The sequence below is a fragment of the Pseudonaja textilis genome, chromosome 3 (genome assembly GCF_049901715.1).
Source record: "Pseudonaja textilis isolate UNSWEBS1 chromosome 3, rPseTex1.2, whole genome shotgun sequence".
NCBI classification, from domain to species: Eukaryota; Metazoa; Chordata; class Lepidosauria; order Squamata; family Elapidae; genus Pseudonaja; species Pseudonaja textilis.
Window position 1 is genome coordinate 106,373,070 of NC_141992.1, and position 25,418 is coordinate 106,398,487.

Consider the following 25,418-nt stretch of genomic DNA (forward strand, 5'->3'; position numbering starts at 1 on the left):
CTCTCAGACTTTGGGCAAAGCAGGAAGACAGAGTCCCTTTTTGTGTAGATACATAGTATAAGCACACAAAAAGATACATTAGGTGCTATATATACTGTATGTGTATGTACACGCGCACACACACATAGATCTTCTAAAACTATACATATTCAACCTCATACACCCAGAGTCCACTTTCTGCCAAAAATTACCTATAACTTCTGTACATTACACAAATTTTCAGATTTACTTCCCTAGCCTGCACATGACCATTAGAGCCAGGAGATGTCATGGGCATTGCCAAGGAACTCTGGGCACAAAGGGAGAATCAGCCGCCAGCGGCAGTGGGCAACCAAAAGCGCATGGCTGGGACCTACACAGCTGCCCTCCCCCTCACCTTAATGAAGCTGATGTCCTCAGCATACTAGCAGAAGCACTGGCAAAACATGTTGAGGCCGTAGTTGCCATCCATGTTGGTTGGAGGACATGTGGCTGTGAGAGGCGGGTGAATTGGATCCAGTAGCATCCTGGCTCCCCTTGTTCCAGAAGCACCAACCTCACACTCTCTCCTCTCTGCTAGCAGCCACCCTCTTCTCCCTCTCCCTCCCCACTACTGGGCGATCCCGTGTTCCCTGCCACTGCTGTTGCCATTTCAGAGGACAGGATGCAGCTGGGAGGCCAGGCACTCCCACAACCTGACTGGGTGGGAGGGCAGGTGGGAGAGGGGCAATCTGGGTGGTGCAACCTTGCAATCTCAGGCCACCACATCTGCTATTAGCTGCAGCAGGAAAGTCCAGACAGGGGTGAGATGCAGGCTGGGAGAGAGGGCTGAGCAGCAGTGGTTCAACCTGGCTCCTCTTCCTCTCTGCCACCAGCTGTGGCAGGAAGGGAAGGTCAGGCGAGGATCGAGGTTCAGCCAGCTGGGAAAGACAAACTGCTGCCCAGCCCAAAGCTGCCGGAGAAGCAGCATTTCATGGAGCCCAGTAGGTAATGTATGCAACATAAAGAAAATTATGTTGCCGGAATGGCTATTTTCAACTAAAAACTGAAAGATGGCAGTAAAATCATGGCTGATCTCTGCAGCCTGCTTAATGATCAAATAAAATACCCTCCTTTTTCAGCCAATCCATTGTAAAAAAAGTGTATTGTAAAAAAGTAAATTATATTACTAAAGCTCAGGGAGTTGATTGGGTGGAGTTCTGAAGTGTTAAAACTGTTTCCATTTTGGGAAATTGGAGTAATATTAGATTGATGCAGTCACTCAAAGAAAGCATTACTGACATGTGTCAAAAGGAAAGCCACACCAGTCAGCATTCAATACCACAAGCCGAATTGAGTCAGATAACAGATAATCAGAGTTGGAAGGTACCTAATCCAACCCCCTGCCCAAGCAGGAGACCCTACACCATTTCTGACAAATGGGAGTCCATTCTCTTCTTGAAAGTTTCAAGTGATGCTGCTGTCATCTTTCAAGATTTCTTTCCTTTGCTTTGCATCTTTCAGCTGTCATAAGTAATGGGGGGGGGGGGATAAAATAGTTATGGGAAGTGAGCTGGAGGTTTTGAGAGACTAAACTGTATAAGTTGGAGGGGGGGGAGTTTCTTGTTTATATGCTTCCTTCCTATGCTATGTGCAAGCGTACCTCTTTATCAAAATAGGCCAAGATCAACCTCTTCACCACCTGAAGATGCCCCACATGACATTACATACAACTTTTAATTGGATAATTTGAACTATTATGGGTGGGAACGTTGCCATCACTTTGTATATGTGATTTTCGCATTCAATTCCTCAGATTCAGAATTCCTTTGATGCTACCACTTGATTTCCAGTAAAAAATATCTTTTCTCTAATTAATGGAGTCTAAATGTTTCTTTCTTGGATTTTGAATGGAGCACCAGCTGACATTATTGTGAATCTCAGTTTACCAGCCCACCCAGAGAATTAATATATTTTTTTCCGAGGGGGTCTGAAAACAGCCAGAGACCAAGAAGATCTGGCAGCTACTGGAAGACCAGTTTCCCTGCTTCTAGATGCTGCAAGGGAGGCCGAGCTGAGGTGTTCAGTGAAAAGGCATCAGACGAGCTCCCCCACATCGCCCAACAGATTGCAGTATTGAAATTTTACCAGGAGTAAAACTCCCAAAACCTAAACTGTACTCGATGACACCACAAGAACTAGAGGAGCTGCGGTCATTTATCGATAAAAATCTTGAACCAGGTTTTATCCAACCTGCTAGGCCTCGGGTAGCAGCCCCAGTATTGTTCTGTGAGAAGATAGCTCGCTTCATGTGTGTGTTGACTATATAAATTTAAATGCTATTTTGGTGGAGAACGTGTACCCACTCACCTTGATGAAGGACATGTTGGCCCACCTAGCCAGAGAAATTTTTTATGAAACTTGATTTGAGAGAAGCTTATACGAAGTTTGAATCAAGGAGGGAGATGAATGGAAAACTGCTTTAATTGCCCAATGGAATGTTTCCAATTCAACATTCTCCCATTTGGTCTACAGGGGCCCTCTGCTGTATTCATGCAAAAGATAAATGAGGTTTTGCATGAACATTTATACAAAGGGGTACTGGTTTATCTTGATGATATTCTTATCTACACCGAGACTCTCAATGAACATGTGAAATTAGTGCGATCAGTTTTGAAAAAACTTCAAGCTGCTGAACTGTATGTGAAGTTATCCAAGTGTGAGTTCCACCAAGAAAAAATTGACTATTTGGGCTACCGCATATCACATGACGGCATAAAAATGGATCCGGGGAAAGTTCATGCCATCTTGGAACGGGCCCCTCCCCACACCAGAAAGCAATTGCAAAGTTTCCTGGGATTTGCTCATTTTTACCATCAGTTTATCCCGGCTTTTGCAAAGATTGCACTGCCTATTACAAATCTCCTAAAAACCAAGGGAAATGAAACTGAAGCCCAGTCGACCGCTAGAGTAGTCCATGGAGTGTCAAGCTGCTTTTGAGAAGCTGAAATGACTTTTTGCAGCTGAGCCTGCTGTCAAGCACCCAGACATGGATGCCTCTTTTGTAATCCAAGCCAATGCAAGTGATGTAGCGGTGGGGGCGGTGCTACTACAAGCAAATGAAATGGGGAATCTGCAACCATGTGCATACATCTCCTGTAAACTAACTGAGGCAGAAAGAAGATGGGCCATTTGGGAAAGAGAAGCTTTTGCAGTTCGTTGGGCTCTATTAACCTGGAGGCATTTTCTAGTGGGGGCAAAACACCCCTTTGAGGTGTGGACGGATCATAAGAATTTAGAGACTCTAAAAACACCTCGAAAACTGTTGCCTAAGCAACTTCACTGGGCGCAATACTTCAAGCGCTTTAATTTTACATTGAAGTGCATTCCAGGAGGGAAGAACTTCATAGCGGATGTACTGTCTAGGCTGCCTCAATATAATAGTGCCTGTCCGGAAATAATCTGCCCTATTGTCCCAATAGACAGTTGGGGGCTCCAATGCTTACTAGAGCCCAGAAAAAAAAGGAAGTTGATTTATCAAATGATTTATCTGCACCGTTAAAAGAAGCTCTGAAACTTGATGATTGGTTCCTCGCTCAATCAAATAACTATATGGTTAAAGATGGATTGGCATGGTGGGGGCTAAATTATACGTGCCAGGAAAGTTGAGAAACCCAGTATTACAACAAGCTCATGATTCCAAAACTGCTGGACATTTTGGGTTCGTAAAAGCCCTACATTTGGTTAAAAGGCAATTTTGGTGGCCTACTTTAAAAAAGGACATTGAAACTTATGTGGCTAATTGTCCTATCTGTGCCTCAGCCAAACAGCTGCCTAGTAAGCCAGCTGGCCTACTACAATATGTAGCCAGACAGACTGCTCCATGGAAATAAATTTCTATGCATTTTATAGTGGAATTGCCTGAAAGGGGGGGAAATAGTTATTTGGGTGGTAATTGATTTGTTTTCCAAACAGGTACATTTCATACCTTGTGCAAAAATCCCATCTGCAAAAACTTTAGCTAAACTGTTTATTTTACATGTCTATAGATTGCATGGTGTTCCTGAATGGATAATTTCGGATAGGGGTCTCCGAATTCACCTCGAACTTTTGGAAGGAGTTCCTTTTTTTTTTAAATTAAAAAAGATTTTTATTTTTATATTTTACACATCTCTTCACATGAGCAACGTGATTCCAGATTACAATATTTATACATAGTCATACTTACATTTCCAACTTTCTTATTTAATATCACATCAAATTATTATCCACTCCACTAATCTTCAAATAAATTTTCATTTCATATTTCAATTCATTAATTCAATATCAAAATCATTTCCTCACATATTTCCAATTCTTTATCCCCTATTATTTCCATTTTCAGCTTACCACCTATTTTATTTTGCCTTATACATTATCTTCATTAACTCAAGACCAACATATAATAAACACAAAAAATAAAAATAAAATAAAATTAATGGATTTAGGATCCACATGGTATATTTCTCAATATCTTATATTTATTCCAACACTATTCATATCACCATTTCATATTTTTGCTTTATTTCCACATAGCCAAATTTTACCCCTATAATTTAAATAAAGTTTCATTCCCCTACTTTTAATTGTAATATAATATTCTCATTATAAAGTTCCAATATGATCCATATTTTTTATTTTCTCGTATCCTTTGTTTAGTCAATTATAATTTCATTTTGTGTGTGTGTGTATGTATGTGTATATATATATACACATACACACACACACACACACACATATATATATATCTTCACTTTTCTCATATAGTTATATAATACTCAGGGTAATTCCAAATACATTTTGAGTTTCAAATCTCCCCATTTTAAATTCCTAATAAAAATACCCAAATACATTCCCATGTGGCATCCCCCTTTTATATCATATCTAACCCTTATCTCTAAATCTCTCGTCCTTGTCATTTCTCTTGGTTTTAGCTAGCTTTCCCTTTTCTAAATTTTCCCCATCTTTCCTTTTTATTTCCATGTGCCAGTCACCCATCTTCTCCCCCACCCTTTCCTGTTCTCTTTTTTGAAGTTTCTTCTTGTAGAATTTCTTCTTCTGTTGTTTAATCCTGGGAGTGTTTTCTCTTTTCTTTATTAACTCTATCATCAGTGTCATAGTTTTAGTTCCTTTAATGTCTTTTGGCAATATCTCTTGTTCTCCATGTTCATCTGAGTCACTTTCCTCTTCCTTTAACTCCTCCTCTGTGAAATTTCTTTGTTCTTGTACGGACTGCATCGCCTGTTATGTCTCCTCTTGGAAATTCAAACGAACAAACACAAAGCAGCCGTTTCACAATCAAATCAAACTGAAGGAAATAACAAGATAACAGCTGGCAGAAACTGTTAGGACTCCCCTTCAAAATTCAAACAAACAGAGAGCTCTTTGCAGTAACGTCCTCATTCAAAATAGTCATTTTGTTCCTGGCGAAAGGCACCAGCTCAGCTGTGTCCTTTTATACCCATTAAGGCAACGTGCTAATTAACTGGCTTGTCCTTCAGATTAACGTTTCCTGGTTCTGACGTCAATCCACGATCTAACAGTCATCAGATTCAAAACTCCCAACAGGACCGATCCTTCCAATCACAACAATCGCCATTATTTTTTTTTGTCAGTATGTCCAATAATTCCCTTCTTTCTTTCAGCATTCCTCTCACAATTTGCAATTCCGACTTAAAGTCTTTATGTATTTCTTCCATTTTTTTTGTTAATCAGTTGAGTTATTAAAATTCAAAACCTTTTGTTGCGACCTTTGCCAAAAGTCTCCTTTTGTCTTTATTTCCCTTATTAATCCTTCTGTCTCTTTATCACAATCGGCACCCAACAGTCCCAGGAAATTTATCACAATCACAATTGACAGATGCAGCTCCCCTCGATCCAGCTGGCGGTCTCCCCCTCTTCCCCCCCCCCGAGGTGGGTCAGATGGTTCCAGGGAACCTTCCAACAAGGTAAACATGGATCAAAGCTGTGCATGATCGCTGTCTCTGATCCATCTTCGACGGAAACGCCACAAGTCCTGAAGTTGTTGGGCTCTGCGCAGGGCTTAAGCTCCGCTTATCACCCACAAACCAATGGGGCTTGTGAGAGAACTAACTCGATATTGGAACAATATCTTAGATGCTATATTAATTATCAACAAGATGATTGGTCGGACTTATTGCCATTTGCTGAGGTGGCATATAATAATTTGGTTCATAGTAGCACTGGTTTTACCCCATTTAAAGTTGCTTCGGGACAAGACTTTGTACCCATACCCGAGCTTCCACATGAGAAACCCAACGTTCAGTCATTGAGTGAATGGATAACCCAACTCCAGCTTACCTGGCTGATGCTCATCGAGCTAATAAGAAATTTGCAGATAAAAAGAGAGCTCCACAAAAACAATATCAAGTAGGGGACAAGGTTTTCTTGTCCACTAGATATTTGCAAACCACACAGAAGTCTAAAAGGTTGGGGCCTAAATATGTTGCACCTTTTCCAATTGAACGAATTGTGAATCCCGTGGCAGTCCAACTGCAATTACCTAAAACCCTTAGAAGGATTCATCCTGTCTTTCAAGTTAGTTTGTTGAAACCTGAACATACCTCCGACCTGAGACCACCTCAGGTCGATCCCCCCCGTTGTTCTTCTGATTGAGGGTGAACAACATTTTGAAATTAAGGAAATTTTGGATTCTAGGAGACAAAGAAATCAACTCCAGTATTTATTTATTTATTTATTTTTAAAGAAATTTTATTTGTGTTTTCACAAAACATAATACAAATAAAACACCTCTTTTTGAGAATAGCATGGTCCCGGGTTATCACTTCTCCATACAGACACAAACTCAATTTCATATTTGTCTTTGTGTATTTCCAGTATTTAGTCATCTGGAAACACTTTCCTCCTTCCCAATCGGAATGGTGAATGAGAGGGATGTTCAAGCCCCTTGGCTCGTACAGGCATTTCATGATAAATATCCTGACAAACCTTAAAATATTGTAGGATGTGTAACATGTATATTATCCTTTTATCTTGTACTCTCTTTCTTTTATAGGGCTAACTCCCTATCGTCTGAAGTTGCCTAGATCGCTACGGGTTCATCTGGTGTTCCATCGCTCCCTTCTGATTCGGGAAAAGCCAGCCTGTCCACTCCGCCAACTGACCCTTCCCTGCCAGCACCACGTGATGGAGGCAGTTCGTCAGAGTATGAGGTTGCCAGTAACTGAGACTCTCAGTGGTTGAGAGGGCGATTTCAGTACCTGACTGAATGGAATCAAATACATTATTTCTTTGTTATAACCCTCGGGCAAAATTCCCAATAAAAATGTCTCTGGTTTTAAGTCTATAGGTTGTTTTATCATCTTCTCCAGCCACATGTGTATTTTAGCCCAGTACTTTTTAGTCTCTGCATGTCCACCACATGTGGTAATATGATCCTGGTAACTTCTGGCATTTCCAACACATTGCCGACTTATCTTCAAACATCTTAGTAATTCTCATTGGGGATAGCTGCCACCTGTAAAACATCTTATACAAATTCTCTTTCTAGGCCGTTGACATAACTAATTTATAATTTCTAGACCATATCAAGATCTATTCCATATCCAAAGTTTTTCCCCCACTCAATCATTGTTTCTTTTATTTGTTCATCCTCTAACTTCACTCCTAATAGATAACCATATAGTTTTTTAATCAACTCATCAGTGCCTGTTAGGATTTTATCTAATTCTGTCAATTCCTTATAAAACCCAGTCATCTTAATGTCTTTTTCATACCTTGTATTTGCAAATACAAGTACCAATTTATATTTATCCCCTGTAAATCAAATTCTTGCTTTGTTTTGAGTTCACCCTTTTCATTTAAAATTTCATCATATCTAATTATGTGTTTTAAATCGCTGTGAATATGAAAAGGCTTCTAAAGTTGATAACCAGACTGGTATTTTCAAATAATGATAGTCTCTTATCTTTTCCCATACTGTTAATAAAGCATCTCTAATATAATGTCTCCTAAAATATCCACGTGCCTTACTTTCTTTGTACCATAAAAATGCATGCCAACCCAATTGTAAATCATGTCCTTCTAATGTTAGTAATCTGGCATTTTTCAATACAATCCATTCCTTCATCCACATCAATATTGTTGCCTGATAGTATTCCCAACTGGGTAATCCAAAACCCGCTCTCAACCTTGCTTCCTGTAGTAATTTTATCTTGATTCTTGCCTTTTCCCCACGCCAAATAAATTTCATCATCATTTTAATTAAATCTTCAAAATATTTTTTTTCAATCTTGTTGGAATCATTTGAAATAGATACAATATTTTTGGCAGTATGTTCATTTTAATTGTCGCTATTATACCTATTAAGGATAGTTGTAGATTTTTCAATTTTTCTAGATCTATCACAATCTGTTGTAATAATCTGTCATAGTTATTTGCTTTAAGTGTTCCACATCTAGCTGTCATTTGTATCCCTAAGTATTTCACTTTTTTGTAATTTGAATATTTAATTTGTCCATTAGTCTTTTCTTTTGTTTTTCTGTCATATTTTTCACCAGAATTTTTGTTTGTTTATTTTCAGTCCTGCTACTTCGCCAAACTCCTCCAATCAACTTTGGGCCTGTTTCCAATGGTTCTTCCAATATAAAAACCAAATCATCTGCAAGTGCTTGTAATTTATACTCTTCATTTTTTATTTTCATTCCCTTTATTTGTCCATTTTTTCTAATATTTCTATTCAAGACTAGGACTGGAAGACTTCTGATTTGGTGGCAGAGAGGACAACAGAAGGGAACCTTGAGGCTACACAGACTTGACTTTAGGCAGCTTTAGTTTATCAGAATTTTGTCTACAATAGTCAAAGCAAGATGATCTTCTCCTTAGCAGCATTTCTTTCCTTTCTCTCATTCAGCCTTTTTCTAACCCCAACTTTTCACTGCACATTCTAGTTTGCACCCATTTTGTCATTTTTTTCCTCTAGCTAGAAGGGTTTCTTTTCTTGCTTGGGCAGTTCCCTTGGCTGCCTTTTCTGGGCTGAGTCTCCTTTCTTTCTTCCTCTAGAGTTTCCTCTGCATCTTCCTGCTGTGACTTTTGTTCAAGAAGCCCTTAACAATTTGCTTTGTTTCTGAAGTCTTACATTGACTTGGATTCTCTCTCTCTCTCTGCCCCTCCCTCCCCTCTCCCTCCCCCTCTCTTTCCCTCCTTCTTTCTCTTCCCCCCAGCCCCTTTTTATATTGATTTGTATTGTTTTAAATCCTAGTTATATATTGTACAATTGTATCCAGAGTTGGCAGGTTGAAACAGCCAATTAATCAATCAATCAATCAATCAATCGATCAGGAAGCATTACATAAAATACAAGAAAACAGATTTTTTACTTTATATTAGAAAAAATAATAAGAGCAGTTCAGCACTTCAGAAAGTGGTGGAATCTCCTTCTCCTGAAAATATTTCCTAGAGCAGTGGTCGCCAACTGGTGAGCTGCAGCCCACTAGTGGTCTGTGAGAAAAATTTGGTGGTCCGCAGAGAAATGTCACCCCCAGAGCACCCCCCCAAAGCAATTAATCCAGGCTGTGCCACCCACTTGGCCCCGGGAACTCTCCCCACCCACTCACTCCTTAACTGGCAAACTTGCCTGCTAAATTGCTATTTTTCCTTCCTCTCTCCCCCCCCCACCAATAGCTGTTCTGCTGTGCCCAAAGATTTAGATTAGCTAGAAAGAAGAAATCGTTGGATATTTTTTTCTAGCTAATCTTTTAAGCAGAGCCGAACCTTCCTTAGGACTGAAGCTTCTATTATTCAGTGCAGACTCAGGTAGCCGATGGCAGATAGATCTCTGAGTGAATCTGTGATTCTGTGAGCAACTTAATCTGCCTTAATCTGCTTTGCCTGATTTTGGGTAAAAGTTGCTCTTTTTTAAATAAAAAATTCAATATTTACATAAATATTTATAATATTTACATACAAGCCATGCCCAGCATGACCAACATGACCACCAAGCCACATCCACAAATTAGGCCACACCCACAGAACCGGTTAAGAAATTTGAATCCCGCCTGTCAGATCCATGTATCTGCCATTCTTCGGTGGAAGAAGGAAGTTGGTACAAGTAATCCTTTTTGATGTAACCTGAATATAAATCCTATATTGATTCTGTATAACTTACATATGATATACAACTGGAGAAATGGAGCCAGATGTCCAGAAACTGTCACCTCTTGAAGAGATAACAAGATGAGAAGGAACCATAAAAATTCCAGCTCTGGAAGTCACTCCTGGGAACTCTGCTAAGATAAGTTCCCAGAGAAGGGGAGGGAGAATTAAAATGTTGGTTCTTTGTTTGACTAAATTCACATTTGAATAAGGGGAGGGATTCTAACGTCCTTTATCTATGACTGTATGCCTGGGGATATCTTAGACTCTGCTTTGCCTAGTGTTGAAATAAAATCCCTTTCAATAAAGAATTCCTTTTGAAGAACCTGGTTTTCCAAAGTTCTTTCCAGTTGAAGGGAAAAAGTCCAATGCTTACACCACCTGTGTGTTGGGAGGGGGGAGACGTCTCTCTCTTTCTCTCTCTCTCTCCCACCAACATCAGAAAGCCACCGTCAGTCAACATTCATATTAGTGGTCCCCGGGATTTAAAATTATGAGTTTGGTGGTCCCTGAGATCCCAAAGGTTGGCGAACCCTGTCCTAGAGGATACACATTTTTTTTGTTACTATTGTATTGTTATTGTAGTAGATTTCTTCAGTGAGCAGGTTTGACTAGATTATTTCCAAGATCCCTTGCAATCCTTGCATTCTTTGATCTAAAAAGATTTTTCTTGGTACCAGTGGAAAATACAGTAATTAGGAAAACAATTATAATAAATTTCTAACAATTATAATATAGCTAAGCAATAGTTTGATCCATTTAGTTCTCTTTCAAATGCATTTTTAAAAATTATCATTCCTACCTGCAACTGAATAGAAGTTACATCCTTTGAGAGCTTCTGCTGTTTTCCAAGGACTTTCCTTCCCTCCGCTTTAGAAGGTCTTTCCTAAGGCATCCCCACCATGCTATCTACCCACCCCGAGGCTTAATTGTTGTGTTCCCGCCTAAAACTGCAGGCTGAGCCTACAACTCATTAATTCACCAAAGACCACGGCGGCCCGAAAGACCACGAAAGCGCTGTCCTGCCTTCCCGCTCTACCGTTTTGTGGGCGTGGCCGGAGGCGGTAAAGCAAGATATTTTCTGCCGGAAGCCTCACTTGCTGCCTCGTTACACTGCGGACCGATTTTGCCTTCGGCGACGCCATGCCCAAGTGCCCTCGTTGTCAAAAGGAGGTCTATTTTGGTAAGGTAGAACTACTGCCCCTTCCTCACTTCAAGACAGATACAGCCGGAATAGAGAAAGCAAAGAAGGGCTACCATCGGAACCTGTTCCGAAAAATCTTTAAGATACTAAAATCTAAGGTCTTCCCTTGCAGCAGGCGTTGGGTGTGCAAGGTAGCAATCAAGGCTGGTTCAGAACAGATGCTCCGGGCTGGTAATGTCTAACCCCGAAGTACAGTGAATTTGGAGCAATGGAAGAGCGCCCCAGATCCTGGGAGCTCGCTGTAGTACCTGAGCTCGAGGTCTTCTGTACAACATAGAGAACTTCGGAGACGCAATTTTGATTAGGAAAGGGGCACCGGCTTGGGCTAAAGTCCTTTTTTTTCCCCTCGATTTCTCAGTAGTTTTTTGTTATAATCTGATCCTAACTTTTTGTTGCATCTCAGTGCATTAAGAATTGTTTCACACTTTTGCAAGCGCCATTAAACGATTCTAATATACCAGACCTCGATTCCATATTTCTAGAACTTTAAAAAGTGTCTTCCCTTTCTCAGAATAATAATTTGGGGTTCCAACTCTGGGCCGGGGTTGCATAAGAATAAATAAAAATGAGATCCAGACACCTTTGAGGAAAAAAGAAATGTTTATTCCTAAAAGCAAACTGTTTGCCTTTACCGGCAGCTCCAGAGAAATGGGGCACAGCAACCCAATCTAACGGAGCTTGTCCTGGGTGTGGAAGTGTGTAGGTGCTGATTCTAGAATGACTGGGGGGGAGGGCGTTTGTGTGTGTGTGTGTGTGTGTAGAGGTATGTCTATAATGTTCTTGTGAATATGCAGTTCTGCTCGACCTAATTTAATTGTGTTTGCAAACATTATCCTTTGATATATGGATTAGGTCTGGGTCATTTATTTGGAGGCTTCAGAAAGTTTGGGTAACATTTGCTATTTTTACTTGATTAATTTAGTTTCAACTTGACTCAATTATTTAGTGGAGATACTGATTCTCAGACCATTATGGATTCTATTAATATTTTAATAGGAGATGGAAAGAGTATAAAGAATAAAATATATTTTAATATAAAACTTATCATACCTTAAAGCAGAAAGGAGAGTGCCAGATGAAAAAAAGGGAGGGGTGGAGATTATATATAGCCTGTTGCAGAAGGTGAGAGGAGGTTTTGGAGTACTCTCAATTTAGACTGCTTTGTGTATTTCTAGATTCTCCTAAAGGACCTAAAAGAAGTCTCAGAAGTCTTGCTGGCTGAGCATCATGAGAGTTATAATCTCAATTCATGTGAGGGGATTGTAAAAATGAATTGCAAGTTTTCTATCCAAAGTCCGAAAAAGCCACATTTGAGGGTTGGAAAGTGCCCTTTGATTGGATCTAAAATCTACAGTTGGGCTGTAAACCTGTTATCGTGGTTAAAAAATGAAGTATATTGTATAATGAAGTATATTGATGATCACTTTGTAAATATATTTTCCAGTATTTCTGTATGGAGTGGCCAAATGATATAAAATTTGCTTGAAGCCAACAAGAAACAATTTTAAAATAGCACAATCAACTGTTCTTGGAGACATCTCTTGGACAACATATACTTGAGGAACCTATGTGCAGGACAGTTAAGACAAAGAATAAGAAGAAATGCTACTTGCCAATTGCTCTCACCTGAATTATAAATTCCTGGTTTCTTTAATTTTTACCAATAAGAAAAGGGAGAAATAAGTATTTTAACAGGGATATAATATTAAGGTTCAGAGATTTTTCATGTCTAGGGTAAAGAAGTGAATCTTGTAGAGTTCATAATACATAGAATACCCTAGATTCTAAAGACCAAGAACAAAAATTCTCAATTATTTAATTAGTTTACATGCCCAATGCAATTCTGTAAAGTAGGCAACCAGAAATATAAAAAGATTATCAAAAGAAATGAACTAATAGTTTATCCAGCTTTTCTGATTGAAAAGTGTATATGTATGTGGCGCAGTTCATGCCTTAGGCAAATCCATGATATTTATATGATATATGTCTTGACACTGTATTAATCTAGTTTTTTATGGTTTGTGGATCATAATTCAGAGTTAAGTGCAATTTGTACACACTAGGTTGTAAATTATTTACAAATCTTAGTTAGCCTTAGCATGCTGTCCAAGTTAGCATGCTGTCCATGTATCAAGTTTAAACAGGCCCGTGGCAATATTTCATGGATGTTGTGTGGGAATAAAAGAAGTTTGGTGCAACATGATTTTACTATATATCATTCAGAGCTACAGCATGCATCTTAGAAGATAGTGCAATATTAAATTGGTGACACAATTTAATATGATATGAGGAACCTTGGGGTTTTATCCTGGGTATTTCTTTAGTGCCAAGTACAGTTTTAGAACATTTGAGAGTTAGCTCTGAATATATCAAAGCTCACTTCTTTCATAAAATATTAAAAATTTAAATATATATCCTGCCATTTCTTAGAAAAGAAGTGTTTGTTTTCCTTTGCACATAATGGGGCCTTTTGAACAGAAATGAGTAATAGCTGTTCATACTGCCATAGAACCATTAACTAATGCTACCTTTTGTCCACAAGAGCTTTTGATTTCAACCTTTTAGTTATGTGTTATATTTATCTGCTTTACATCTTAAATAAGCATTCAGCAATAAATTTTTTGTTTTAAAAATTATGTAAAAATAATTAAGTGGGAAGAATATATGCAACCGAAGAAGAGAAAATAAAATTAAACAGAATGATTAAAATTAACACAAATGATCTTAATAGCAAACATAGAATGGGTAATTCCCCCTGGACACTAAGCCATGACTAATGGCTGCAGTGCCTTCCTGAGCTGACCTAGTCCATTCCGTACTACCTAATTATGTTCTTTAAAAATGCTAGACATAGAGAGTTCTAAAGAGCACTCTTGTCACAATGGAAAAAGCTGGACATTGTTTATTGTTAAGCGTTTTGTTTAATATTTGTAAGAAAATTTAAACAGATCTGCAGTATGGTAAAATGCAGGAATACCTATATGTAAAGAAAATAATAATACAAAAATAATCTAATTCTTTCTCCAGACAGTCAAAGCTATGAATTTATTACTGTTATTTGGATCATCAAATGATTTGTGTTAGTGTACCATAATAGTCTTCAACATCCAAAAGTATTTTGCAGTACTGTGCTCATGCTTCCATGTTAAGCTGCCTGCTGTGCAGTGCAGACTCAGTTGAAAGCATACATATGCATGGGAACTAAGGAGAAATTTCCTGACTGAACAAATAATCTGTGAAAGAGCTTACTTCCCAGTGTTGTGGGTGTGCCATTGTTGGAAGTCTTCAAGAACAGGGGGGCCCAACCTTTTTGATTCCATGCACTGGTGGTAACAGTGGTTTTGGTAGCAGAAGGAGAAAATAGTTTCACGTGCAACCTAAAACCTGCACATCCGCAATTGAAGCTTTGCGTGCTCACCTGCTGCTTTACAGCCCTGTAATAGTCCACAGCCCAGTGGTTGGGGACCTCTGTTCAAGAAAATATTGGACAACCCTTTGTCCAGGATGGAATAAGGTCTCTTGCTTTGGGCAGGAAGTTGGAGTAGAAAACCTCCAAGGTTTCTTCCAGTGCTAAGATTCTATGATCAAGTATCAGTATTCTAAATACTTATGAAAATGAATGTCTGTCAAACTGTTCAGACACCTATGAAAGCATGTTTTAGAAATATGTGAAAGTACATATAAATGTGTGTTTCTCATTGTTCAGAGCAAGATTATTCTTCATCTCTTAAATTAATTTGAAATAGATAAACAATGCTTTGGCAGCTTTCAGAATCTTCCATCCACAGTAGATTAACTGTCTAGTCCGCACAATGGTACTTATAGTTTAGAAATAAAATTATTTTAATATTCAAACAATTTGATCCTAAAAATGGTTGCAATCCTGAGGCATCTGCAGAAAAGCCAAAAACATTTCCCCACCCTTCAAATGATCCTCAAATCATTGAAAATTCAAAAAACAATATCACTCTCCCCCCTCTCTCTCTCTCTCTCAAAATACAAGCTTCTGCAGTAATTTTGGGGTATTTTTAATCTTTATTTTAAGTTTTGCTTTACTTTTGTTTTTGTTACTAGGAAAGTCTTGGATAAAATTGAGACAAACAACTTAGTCATTTTCTTGTCTTAACCAGCAATTTTCTCTATGGCAACTGTTACCATGTGACTGCAGTAAAAGAACTGAATTATACATAGATTTTTTTAAAAGACTTAGAATAACTTTGTTTAAAGCACAGGGTTAGGGTTACAGTTAGGGTTAGTGTTCATTAGCAATGTTTTCTCTAATGAACAATGTTATAGAAATACTTTTAATATGTAAATACTATTGATACTGAAATATTGATGTTCAAAGAATCTAACCAAAGTTTTTTCTACATGGATAACAGATAATAAGAGTTGGAAGGGACCTTATAGGTCATCTAGTCCAACCCCCCGCCCAAGCGGGAGACCCTACACCATTTCTGTCAAATGGCAGTCCAATCTCTTCTTCAAAGTCAAGTGATGGCGCTCCCACAACTTCTGAGGGCAAGATTTTCCATTAGTTCTGTCAGAAAGTTTCTCCTTATTTCCAGGTTAAATCTCTTTGTTCTTGTGTCTTGGCTCATTTCGCCTTGTTTTTGATATCAGGCTGTTTATAGCTACACATTTGTTATGAAGGCAATCAGTTTCCTGTATGTTCTTTCTGTTCATTATCTTTCTATTTCTATCCACACCCAGTAGAGCGGATTGCCTTTGTTTTGATGACTAAGTGTTTATAGCAACTAGAACTTCCGCAAAATCTCTGAAAAAGCAACAGCCAACCTACCAAGTTTTTAATTTAATGGTGTGTGTGTTTTTTGCTTGACAGCAGATTTTGCTATGGTGGGAATTTATTTCATATAATCTATTTTTTTGTCTTTGAACAGGAATTTGACTTTTCTTTCAGTGAACAGACTAGCAAATACCCACTGTACACAGAACTTCCTTTTTTCATTCATTCTGGAGTAAATAATGTGAAAGGCTTTGTAGGGACACATAACTAAGGCAGAATATCAACAAATAGCCCAAAATGGAAAGATGAGGTCAGGAAAGCTAAAGCTCAGAATGAACTAAGACTTGCACTTGCAGAATTCCCTTTCACACTAAATTTATAAATTGGTCATCCAATTGATGTTGCACCTTCTGGGAAACAACCTGATATTAATCTGTTCTCTCCCTTTTTTCATGTCATATATTTTTTTTCTTCTCCAAACAGTGTTCTGGTCAATACATCTCAGAATGCTTTTCCTCTCTGGAGCATGCTCTTTCTATGATTATAGGCCATATGTCAGACTCTTCTATAGTAGTCAGATTTGTTTCCCAACTAGCACCAACTATAACTTTTTTTCTTTACCTGCTCACTATGTAACATCCAATTGAGTTTTGATTATTATTAGCTTATGTTCTTCCCAGACAACTCCCACTCAGTATGCTCCATCCTTCAGGACATACTCAATCATCTTGCTAGCAAACTAAATAACTTGTTTTATTATTTACCAAAATAGAAGATGAATTGGCGCTATGAGAAAAGGATTTTTTTAAAAAATTTCTTTCTGCAGAGGGGGTGGTGACTTATGCATTCACAAACTGTCTGACTGCCTGATAATAAAGCAGTGGAACGGGGAAGGAGGAAGACCTGTTTAACTGAAATGGCTTAGTATAAAGTACAGTCAAATGAAGGCAACAACTCAAAAGCAAGCATATTGTGTGTTTGATAAAGTAGCCACAGCAAACTCCTACACCTTAACAGTGTTTACATGGACCAAGAAGAGTTATATAAAAGCTATGACTTAGCGGGAGGGCATTTTCTTTCATGCCACTGGTCCCATATCTATCCCCAACCTGTGAAAAAGCAATTTATTGGAAAGATTGGGAAAGGCTCCCTGCCTTAGGAATAGTTGTTAGGAAGGGATGGAGCACTTTTATTCAGCCTAAGTGTTCCCCTTTATGCTCCTACTTTTTTCATACATGATTTTTTTATCTGTCTGTCCTATCTATCATCTCTCTCTCTCCCTCTCTCCCCATCTCCCTCCCTCCCTCTCCCTCCCTCTTTCTCTCTCATTTATATGGCCATCCATCTCACAAAAACATTTTTTATTTATGTCTATATTATGGTAGCTGAAAAGGTCACCTCCCTTGGGAAAGATTGGCACCGGCCATGTTTGAAGTGTGAAAAATGCAAGAAGACCTTAAATGCAGGTGGCCATGCAGAAGTAAGTGCATGAAGACATACATGTTCTTGGCTATGGCTTGAAGAACAATTTTGTCCTGTCTCATAGCTTCATTCTTATAGTAATTGTTCTTTTCAATGTTTACCTTTAGCTATCAAACCTGGCATTTACCCATATAAGGGACAAAAGAATGCTGCATAGACTTTTCCTATACCACTTTTGGGAACATGTTCTTCTGTAAATGGATATGTCCTCCAATGATGCTTGGGGGGAAAATCTGTGCAGAAAAGCTGGACAAGAGAGACCATATTTGAGATGTCTGTCCAAATGAGAGAGAACTATGGGGGCAAAAGCAGGCCTATAGTTCTTAAGGTTAATCTGTTTCCCCTGCAAAATATCTTCCTGCTTAACTTTGGGGAGAAATAAACTAGCAGCTACAAGACTTTGTGTCTGCCTCCATCCTCAGAAGGAGAAGGTAATCCAACAAAAATTTGAATAGACTCCATCATATATCATTTTGTTTATGTTGCCTTTGAGATGTTTTTCTTATTTCCCTAGCATGATGGGAAACCTTATTGCAACTACCCCTGCTATGCTGCACTGTTTGGGCCCAAAGGTAAGAGCCAGCAAGAGGATGTTATTCTATAAACTACGTACCTACACACACACACACATGCACACATAATTAGAAACCACACACACATACACATCCCCGAATAGGCCTATTATAGGTAGCCACCCAGAGCTGTGTGATAATGAGATGGGCAACATATAAACTTAATAAATACATTAAAAACAATAAATAATAGCATTTCTATCTGGCATTGTTCTCATGTCACACTGTTAAGTGTGCATCAGCAGAAGTAAGAATCAGCAGGCTAAGTAGAATTTCATTCATTTTTTCTTGAAAATGAGTTTATAATAGTACATTTGCTCTATGCCATTGGCTCATTTGCTTTCAATGTTTTCTTAAAGTCTGCTTAACAATATGTACGTTATTTCAGATGCATTTCTACATAATCTTTTGTAACAAATGTTTCTTTACATAATGTTTTTCTAAACAAATTTTGAATTGATAACTCAGCCATAACATTTGAAGCATTGCCACTGTAACATATCTAAGAGATTATTCATTGTGAATTTTATGTACTGTATTTGGGTTGAAAGCATATAAAAAATCTTGGATAAATGTAGCTTTTGCTACTTAAAATTAGCATAAATACATCCAAAAAATAAAAATAGCATAAATAAAATATAAAACATTTAATGTAAAAACTGGCTAGTAAATTATATATTGGGCAATCCCATGTTGTATTGCAAAATGCTCCAGCTTTCTAGCAGTTCAAAAGCCCTGTCTGGCAGTTTTCATGGTCACTATTTTTTGACTTCTTAATTTTTCTTATTCAAAGCTATGGGAAAGAATTTATTAAACCAGGCCAGCAGCTGTTCTAAATTTCTCCTGGGTCAGTAGCATAACTGAAGTCTGGGAAAGATCTGTAAATCTTTTTTATTCCCACGCTTTGCCCAAGAGATGAAAAATCAGTGAGATCAGCTGGAAGGGAGAAAGATCTGGTATATCTGTTTTTCTTGTTAGGAGTTGGAACCAACTTAATGACTGTGGAGAGGGAATGTAAATCCTATAGAGCCCAGTATTTCCCCCCACCCCTTATTTCTCTGTTCAGTTAAAATGTGAATGGAGGTTTGGTATGAAGCTGGAAATCTTGCTGTACTATACATATTTTTCTCAACTACTTGGCTGAAGTTCTAGAAAAAACAAACAAATATTAGCAACATTAAAGTATTCTGTTCATCTTAGATTAGGGTTAAGCTTGCCAAACAGAAAGCTTGTTTTGACGAGAATCCATGTTTTACCACAGTATAAAACATTACAACATGTTTTACAACACATTGGGGGCTTATTCTCCAGTATATTTTTCTGTGTTTCTAATAGAAAATTTTACAATCCTACTCTGCAGAAATTTTGCATAGCAAATTTCTGCAGAGTAAGATTTTTACAATGTGAGGTATCTCTTTAGTGCATGTTCACTAAGACAATGTCATAGACGTCTTGCATTCAGGATATTGCTATGTTCTTGCTGCCAAACTAGAAATGTATTATATATTTAACAGGAAACTTCAGTCTATTTAAATGCATTTTTATGTCATCACTACAGAAGAGAGCAGGTTATAGCTACCCTATCCAAAACAGAAAAATATTTTTCTCTATATCTAGAAGGTATAGAAGAAAGAAGCATGAGGTAAAAGATCTTACCTAGCATTTAGCATTTTTTTCCTGATTTTTTTTTCTGGTTCATCAAGTAATACAGAAACCTTAGGCTCCAAGTATCTTATTTCAAAATGGAGGACTCAAAATTCTTAGACTGAGAAATGGAGAGGTGCCATTAAAATCTGAATGCTGACATTGTGTGTGTATTTATTTGTTTGTTTATTTATTTTAAGGATTTGGCCGTGGAGGTGCTGAAAGCTACACTTTCAATTAAAACAGGTGAGTCCCGTTTTTTCTATTAATAGGCTCCATGATTAGAGAGTTACATGTAACCTTGTCTTGTTCTAAGTCTTGTTCTGTTTGATTTTGCTTATATGTTATCTTTTCCTTCTTAGGAATGGAAGGATGAATTTTGCTGATTCCAGGCGGAGTTTATAAGAAATATAACCACACTGTTTTTCACTAGAAGTGAATATAATGAAGACTTCAAAAAGGGAGAAGGGGATGATAATTGAATGGGGGTTTTCTGTTTAACATAAGTTGAGAAATATGATCATGTGGAAACTAGGAAATAATAGCATTGGGGGCATTATAGGAAAGCATGGAAGTTTTACAAAATCAAAGCCTGCTTTAGATACTTCCTTTTGTTCTTATTTTTCTACCTTACAAATAAAATCTTAAATCAAAAGAGGCTTGCAGATACCAGTGAATCAGAAAATGAATATAAATATTGGGAAATATTTACTGGTGTTCTTTAAAAAAGGATATTAAAAAGTGTCTCCGGAATTATTTGTAGTGAACTCATGTGAAATGAACACTTATTGTACCCAGTGAAACTTGCATTTTGAATTTATGAATTTGCAATTCAGACTGAAACCCATTGAGGAACAATTGGTTGATTGTACAATCAGCAACCAAGTACATCATCTGCAGAACATTGATGTATATTTGTGTTAAAGCATTCTGAGAGAGGCTAGTGGTTCATTTTTACTTAGCATTAGCAAGGTGTTCAATTTACTGTACAATATATATACTGCAGTTGGTACAATTTACTGTACAATATATATTATATATTCTGCAGTGGGTACAACTTGGAGTAGAAAATAAGTGAGAGTAATGTACTGTTTACCTGACTCTCCCTTAACTTCTTTAGCTCCTTTTCCACAATAAATTTTTCCATACCTGTATCTGCAAACTAGCAAGTCTAGGTCTCTCGTAAGGTTAATATGGGTTTGACTTTATTGAAGCTGAAAAGTGTATAACAGCGAGACCCCCCATCCAAAATGGGAGCAAAAGCACAGTAATGTTTTAAGAAATAAAATATGTGGTATAGGAAGTCAATTATGAGATTTATGTATATTTTCATTTTACTTAAATTAACCAGATTATATGAAAGTAGTTGGCTCCAATTCAAATGAGAGCTGTTGTGCTGAATTAAATAAACAATTTTTCCTATTCGGTTCAGTTTCTCTAATTTAAACAACAAATTTTCAGTGAACGGATTCTTGCAAAAGAAATGCAAAAGACAAACACAAAGTGAAGCTGTTTCTAATTGGAATTTCAGCATTTGGATTTCCTGAGTCTTTGGCTTTCAGATATCTGCCTTGGTTTGAATAAAAGTATTTTCTTTAATTCTTTAACTGACTGAATATCTTGGGATTGGATTTGCCTCCATTTGCTACAATCTTCATTTGTGCTCTTAATTTAAGAAAGATAGCCATGTCATTTATAAACAGATTAATACATGTACTTACTCACTGAAATAAACGTGCATCTGAATTCTATTTCTACTAATAATTGCTTAAGAAATTTGTCAAATGTTTTAAAAATAGTGAAGCAAAACAAAATACAGATTTAGTACAGAGTGGATTACATTAAATACTATAGGCAAAACACCTGTCTCCTCTCAGCCCCACACCCCTAGGATCTGGTGGCAGAGGAGGAGGAGGAGGCAGTTCCACTCATTGGTTATAGCTGCACCCCTTTCCCACCTCTGCTTCTGGCTTGCCTTCTGAGGCTGCATTCCTTCCTTCTGTTGTCAACCAGCCACTCATCCAATTGTTCCTCCGTCCCATCTTAAATTTCTAGTCTCCTATTCTCCCTACCCATCTCTTCCTAGTTCAGAGTCTCACTGCTCCCAAGTTCCTAAAGCAGGCTCTTCCTTGTTAACTGGGCCCACTTCAGGGATATCCAGCATGAAAGTTGATTGGGTGATTTTTGGCCAATCACTGTCTGAGTTCAGCCTTATTTACAGGGTTGCTGTTGTGGGAAAAACAGGAAGAGGCAAGAGTGTTAGGTATGTTTGCTGCCTTTAAAATGTATCTATAAAATAATGGTATAAAAATCTAACAATATTACTCAGCCTACAGCTCCTTGAAATAGCTTTTGAATGCTGGTTTTGGATATATGCCTCCATATTGCAGCCACTTAAGCTTATTTATGCAGGTTTGCTGAGATATCCTGACAAAACCCATTTCCATTACAAATTTTACCTTAGTCCTCCATTCCTATGATCTCTGGAAAAGACTTGATGTAGTTGCTATCTTCAAAAAAGTATCTTACCGAGGAAGACACTGGAAAAAGTAATCTGCGAACACCTAGAAGCAAGCAAAGTTATAACCAGAAACCAGTATGGGTTTGTAAAAAACAGATCATGCGAAACAAATCTTACTTCATTTGTTGACAAAGCGACTAAATTAGTGGATGAGCAAAATGCAGTGGACATAGTATACTTGGATTTCATCAAATCTGCAGATGAACCAGAAATATCCAACATCCTAGAAAATAGAATCAAGATCCAGATGAACCTCAATAGACGTCAACACGGCCTTATCTAACAAAATGAAATTCAATGCAGAGAAAAGTAAGGTTTTACACAAGCAAGAAAAATCAAATGCACAGGTACGTATTAGAAGAAATCTAGTTCAGCTCAGCAGTAACTAAGGGAACTTTGAATTCTAATCAGTAATCACTTATACATGAGCCAGCAGTGTGGCCGCAGCAAAAAAAGCCAATGCAATCCTAGGTTGCATTAAGATAGGAATAGAATGGAGATCATATGAACTTACTAACTAGCCTTAGTATGGCCAAATATAGAATACTACATCCAGTTTTGCTCACTAGATTATAAAAAAGAATCTACATAGAGACTGGAAAGAGTGCAGAAAAGAGCAACAAGGATGGTTAGGGGTTTGAAGGCTAAAATAAAGAATGGTGGCAGGAATTGGGTTTGGTATAGAATTTCCTACTTGAGCATGGGGTTGGACTAGAAGACCTTCAAGGTCCGTTTCAAATCGGTTATTCTGTGCTGTTGAGTTCTGTTCATCTGCAATTTTGATGAGTTTCCCTTCATTCTCATGTAAACCAGCAGCCTCCAAGCTTTTGAACATCAGGGACCGGTTCCACGGAGAGTGGTTTTTCCACAGACTGGAGAGGGTGTGGTTTCATGTGCTGCGTGTATCCTGCAGATGGAGCTTCATTTGCACAGCCCGATTTCTGGAATTCCATGGATCCCTGATCTAAAAAATTTTTGAAGATGCTGAAGAATACTGAGTCTTAAGACAGAACCTTGGAGAACCGCACTACATATTTTCCTCCATGTAGATATAGCTCCATTAAGGCCTGCATGTTGAGTGTGGTTTGTCAACTAGTTACAAATCATTTAGTAGTGATGCTGTCTATACCATATTTTTATATCTTAACAGGAAATAGTTTGTGGTCTACTTTGTCACATGCCTTAAGATTTGTTTGGCATGATCTGTTTTGACAACCTGTGTTGTCTTCTGGTTATAATTTTGTTTCTACTGGTAGGTGTGTTTGGAAGATGGGAACCACATCAGCTCTTTTCCAAGCCTCTGGAAGTTCCCAGGGGCTCCAGGATCTTTGAAAGATATGGTTCAATGGTTCTGAGGTAACCTCTGCCAGCTCTTTTAGAACTCTGGGATGTAATCCGTCAGATCCCAATGATCTGATGATCCCAATGGTCCGCTCATCTAGAGCAGACAGGTGTTCTCTTACCATTTTCTTATTTTAATTTGTATTCCTAGTCTGTCTTTTAGGGTTATGTTTTTTTATAAATTGGCCTTTGCGTGAAGACAGATGCAAAGAATGAATTAAATAGATTTTTCTATCTACTGCCCATTACTTCCTTGCTTCTTCCCTGATGACTGGACTGATTGTTTCCTTGACTTTTTTTCTTGTTTTTTATATGTTGAAATAAACTTTTTAAAAATGCATTTGACATTTGTTGCAAGTCTTAGTTCATTCTGAGCTTTAGCTTTCCTGACCTCATCTTTGCCATTTTGGGCTATTAGTTGATATTCTGCCTTAGTTATGTGTCCCTACAAAGCCTTTCACATTATTTACTCCAGAATGAATGAAAAAAGGAAGTTCTGTGTACAGTGGGTATTTGCTAGTCTGTTCACTGAAAGAAAAGTCAAATTCCTGTTCAAAGACAAAAAATAGATTATATGAAATAAATTCCCACCATAGCAAAATCTGCTGTCAAGCAAAAAAACACACACACCATTAAATTAAAAACTTGGTAGGTTGGCTGTTGCTTTTTCAGAGATTTTGCGGAAGTTCTAGTTGCTATAAACATTTAGTCATCAAAGCAAAGGCAATCTGCTCTACTGGGTGTGGATAGAAATAGAAAGATAATGAACAGAAAGAACATACAGGAAACTGATTGCCTTCATAACAAATGTGTAGCTGTAAACAGCCTGATATCAAAAACAAGGAGAAATGAGCCAAGACACAAGAACAAAGAGAGATTTAACCTGGAAATAAGGAGAAACTTTCTGACAGAACTAATGGAAAAGCTTGCCCTCAGAAGTTGTGGGAGCGCCATCACTTGAGACTTTGAAGAAGAGATTGGACTGCCATTTGACAGAAATGGTGTAGGGTCTCCCGTTTGGGTGGGGGGTTGGACTAGATGACCTATAAGGTGCCTTCCAACTCTGATTATCTGTTATCTGACCCTGATTCAGCTTATTTTACCCAAAACACACAAGTACTGCTTTCAGGAGTCCAATAGAAAAAAATAAGTATCGTACGCTCAGCTTAGCATTATACTATAACTCTTCAAAGCAGAGCTATTATGTATTAAACTGAAAATTAAAAATACTAACCAAATATGATAGAAGTCTGAAACATATCTCTTGTTTTACTGAGCATTTCTAAATCTGCTTTCTGTCCTTGACTACTGACTACAGCCTGGGGATTTTTCAAGCATCACTCTGCCAGGGATCTCCTTGGCCTATTCTAAAATGTACAGACTGAAATCACCTCAGTATGGGAAAATATTTTTATTTTTTTCCTCAAGTGTTTACATAGTTTTTTTAATTTATAATATGACATACAAAAAGAATACAAAAGCAAATATTGGGGAAATTAGGAAAGGAAAAAGGAAGTGAAAAGTGGGGGAAGGCAAGGGGGAAAAAGGCATTGATTTCTGATTCCTTTGGTGCAATAAAATAAGACATTAAGTCAACTTTTTAGTTTTTCATAATAATAGAAGTTAGCCATTTCTATCACAACAAATCCATCTAATCAGTAAAACCCAAAATCAAAGTTTCATTTTTTCTGCCTCAAGCACAAAGTCCAGAAGTGGTTTCCAAGTAGAAATACAAATATTTGTATTTTTCTCTTTAATCAAAGCAGTCATTTTAGC

At 37.8% G+C, this 25,418-nt stretch overlaps 2 protein-coding genes across 3 annotated transcripts in view; both read left to right on the plus strand.

Annotated features, from left to right (window-relative positions):
* CRIP2 (cysteine rich protein 2) overlaps positions 1-7,282 on the plus strand; it is a 161,750-nt gene extending 154,468 nt beyond the window's left edge. Inside the window, exon 8 of the mRNA XM_087932051.1 lies at positions 7,034-7,282. Within this exon, the coding sequence (XP_087788177.1) occupies positions 7,034-7,221 (188 nt within the window). The 3' untranslated portion in view covers positions 7,222-7,282. The remainder of the gene's footprint in view (positions 1-7,033) is intronic.
* A 3,961-nt stretch (positions 7,283-11,243) lies between these two features.
* On the plus strand, positions 11,244-21,202 carry CRIP1 (cysteine rich protein 1). 2 transcript variants are annotated; one of them, XM_087932056.1, is made up of 5 exons: positions 11,244-11,314; positions 17,468-17,562; positions 18,079-18,136; positions 19,981-20,026; positions 20,143-21,202. In XM_087932056.1, exons 1-4 carry the CDS (start codon positions 11,275-11,277, stop codon positions 20,019-20,021), a joined length of 234 nt encoding a protein of 77 aa, XP_087788182.1. In that variant the 5' UTR covers positions 11,244-11,274; the 3' UTR covers positions 20,022-20,026; positions 20,143-21,202. The 2 variants fall into 2 exon arrangements, with proteins under 2 accessions (XP_087788182.1, XP_026574530.1); XM_026718745.2 differs by having other exon boundaries at positions 19,981-20,023; positions 20,138-21,202.
* Positions 21,203-25,418: the final 4,216 nt, after the last annotated feature.